This window comes from Morone saxatilis, unplaced genomic scaffold (genome assembly GCF_004916995.1).
Source record: "Morone saxatilis isolate NCDOM2014 unplaced genomic scaffold, NCSU_SB_2.0 Contig12, whole genome shotgun sequence".
Classification (NCBI taxonomy): Eukaryota; Metazoa; Chordata; class Actinopteri; family Moronidae; genus Morone; species Morone saxatilis.
The window spans coordinates 27,744,252-27,747,674 of NW_023339674.1; the positions used below are offsets into that span (position 1 = coordinate 27,744,252).

Consider the following 3,423-nt stretch of genomic DNA (forward strand, 5'->3'; position numbering starts at 1 on the left):
TTTAATCTGAATGTTAAAAGTTATTGAATTATTTAGTTACAGTTAGGGAATTTTGATATTTTACATTAAACATGTAAATTCACAGGATATTTTTATTAATATTTCCATTTATTCATAAATACAGAAACAATCTGTAAAATAGACAGAGTTGTTGTTCTGACCACTGCTCACCTGCACAGGTGTACCCTGCCTTTAGCCCAGTGCATGCTGGGATACTGTCAGCAACCAGAATGGATGAATGGAAGTTGTTGTACAGCCTCATGATGAATGTATTAATAATAATAATAATAATACACTTTATTTGTATTGAACATTTCTGACATCACAAATACCTTAAAAGACAATAATAAATAATAAAATATTGGAAATACTCGATTATGTATAAATAATATAAAGATTAATAAATAAATAATGTGTTAAAAAACTAATCTGTGTATTCATTCATTAAATAATAATACAATTAAAGTTATTAATCATGTTGTGGAACCTGAACACAGAAATCATCAGTTATTAATTACTCATATTTGTATTAATGGAGCAGTTTGATCTGATTGATTAATGTATAATGTGAGCACACTCTGCTACCCCCCGCTAGAGGACCGCTGCAACTGCAGCAGTACTGAGTCAGTGTGACAGAGCGGGAAACTGCAGGTAAACACACACAGCCAATTTCGTATCAGTCAGTTTGCTGATGATACAGTATTTTTTCTACGAGATAAATCTATAATTGAAAAAGCCTTAAACGTAATCTCCATATTCTCCAGAGCATCTGGTTTGGGTTTGAATTTGAACAAATGTGAGCTTCTCCCACTGCAATGAAGACTATATAATGTCAATTCCTGTGAAAAAAGTAAAATACTTGGGTTTAAATAATATGGTCAAAAACATAACAAATTAAGGGAAAGTAATAATTTTCATGAAAAACTAGAGATTATGAAGAAAACACTAAATCATTGGCTAACTAGAGATCTCTTCATGTTTGGTAGGAACATACTGTCCAAAGCTGAGGGCATTTCAAAACTGGTTTATCCATGCCAGTCTTTATTTGTTGCTCCTCAAAACATTAAGAAAGCCAACTCAATTATATATAATTTTATATGGAGATATTTTTTTTTATTTTTTTATTATATAAAAAAGTCACAATTAGTCAAAAATGTAAGCAAGGGAGGAAAATACATTAGGAAAAAAAACCCTTTTTGAGTCAATGATAAGGCAGTTAGAATAAACTTGGATAACAACGCCTTTCTATCACAGAACCCGAATCATATTCATATATTCATCATCATCCCCAAAAATACTATTTTATAAAAAGTGGGAGGTTTGGATTTTTTGTTAAAATCAGGTGAGTTATGGACCATTACAGAATTGCCCTGTAATACACTATCTGAATTTCAAGTACATACTACTACTGGCAAGAATGTTTAGCTTTACAATAACTTTAGCCTGCATTCGGCTCACCTCACTGGGAATCAACATACACAACTCAACAGATAAATAGGGAAAACCCCTCTATTTACACAAACTTGGTATGCACAAGAAAATAAGTATCTTAACCTCAGGCTGACCTGATGGATAATCAAAGGGTCAGTCATAAAAACTGGCGATTCCTTCCAACAAGAAAGAATCCTGACTATAGCAGGAGTTGCTCTTGACTAGAGAATCCACCAGTAAACCGGAGAGCTCCGCTCTGAAGCCAGCAACATTCCAGACAACCCAGCTTTCGACATTCAGCCGAAGTAACGGATACATCCCTTACCAGCATCACGTCTACATTGCACCAAATCAAATTAGGCAGATAAGACACCCATGCGAGCAAATAAAAGTCCGGATAATACACGAATAGAGTTTCTGTTAGAGTAAATTTTTTTTTTTCTATGACACTATGCTTAAGATGCTCTTAAATGTAATCCATATTTTATAACATCATCCAGATTATCTACGTAATTACATTGAGGGTCGTATTTTAATTTCAACCCAACCTATAAGAATATAAATCTTCAAACTCAGAAGCATGTGTTACAATTAATCGATAAGCGTCACCTAAGCGTGGCGGACCAATTTGTCTTCTCCGAGAGAGGAACAGTCCAAGTAATGGCAATAATTTAAACTTACATGTACCCCTTAAAACCCTCTGATTTAATTCACAGACGTGTGCGATTGTTAATCTGTTTCTAACTTTTTACAGCACCCGCACTCATACATCGGATGCCAAACCTGCGGTCACTGACCCCGCGCAACACATGATAAAAAGAAGGGTGCTGTGATAGTTTCACTATCGACTGACAGACCACCTTGCTCCACCGTCCGAAACAAACTCTTTCTTTTTGAATGTGTCTGCGAGCTGGATAATATCCATTGATCTGCATTTTCAACTGTAATTCTTGTGTTGCTTTGTGGGGACGCACTTTCGGCCATTTCATATATTCCGTAACATGCTTGTTCTCGAGATTCGTGTTAAGATCTGAGTCTCTTATATCTCGCGAGCTTTAATATTTCTCCGCTCGTTGACGCAAGCGTTGAACAAGACATTTCTTTAAACTTGATTCCGCTATGCACTTTGCTTCCGCTGCACTTCCCTTATCAGTCCAATTCTGCGCTTTGTGCAATTCGATTCTGGTCACACGCATTATCCTTACTCTCCTGAATGTGCCACAGTGTCGTTGTGAATCCTTGCTGGATTAAGGACGCTGTGCTTATACTGTAAATTTCCTAGTAAGCAGAGCATATCTGTAATACCTCAATCTTTCCTTTGAGGGAATCCAGTTGTGTATGATTGACCCTCTGGACGCTCTATCCCTCGCGTCAAGGCTATACTACCGTTATTTTCCTGTGCCTCCATCACAACGTGTTGCTGTACCCCCAATACGAGCCTTGGTCTCTGATCTTATTCGTTCATTGGTTATGTTATATCTCCCATACAGCGTGGAGCCATGCCGGCTAAGAATTATGTCGTAAACTAAATCTTTACAGTAGTATCTTCGGACGTACCTCTGAACATTCAGCGTGATCAGGTTTTACAGGCAATCTTTTGTAATTCGCACTAACCTCAGCTTTTCAAAAAATCCAACCGTCCCCACTGCTCCTATTAAAAATAATTCCCTTTGGGGGATGATAATTGAATATACTGAATACTGAACTGTCATTTCGTTGATAGAACAACGGCTCTTCGTATCCAATTTATTCCTGACAACATCTCCTAATCATTGACTCAAGTCCTAATGCTATCCGTGTACGAGTCCTCCCTCTGGCTTACATTATTTGACTAATTGTGCCTTTTCTTATATACCTTGCTTTCTGTTTCTCCATATAAAATTATATATATTCAGTTGGGCTTTCTTACATGTTTTGAGGAGCCAACAAATACAAGACTGGCACCTCGCGATAAGCCAAGTGTGTTGACAATCGCCCTCAGCTTTGACCGCC

General features: G+C 37.0%; 1 protein-coding gene across 1 annotated transcript in view; it reads left to right on the forward strand.

Annotated features, from left to right (window-relative positions):
* The first annotated feature begins 2,930 nt into the window (after positions 1–2,930).
* Positions 2,931–3,423, forward strand: part of LOC118321468 (radial spoke head protein 6 homolog A-like) — a 5,241-nt gene continuing 4,748 nt past the window's right edge. Inside the window, exon 1 of the mRNA XM_035652790.1 lies at positions 2,931–2,951. Coding sequence (XP_035508683.1) covers positions 2,931–2,951 — 21 coding nt within the window. The remainder of the gene's footprint in view (positions 2,952–3,423) is intronic.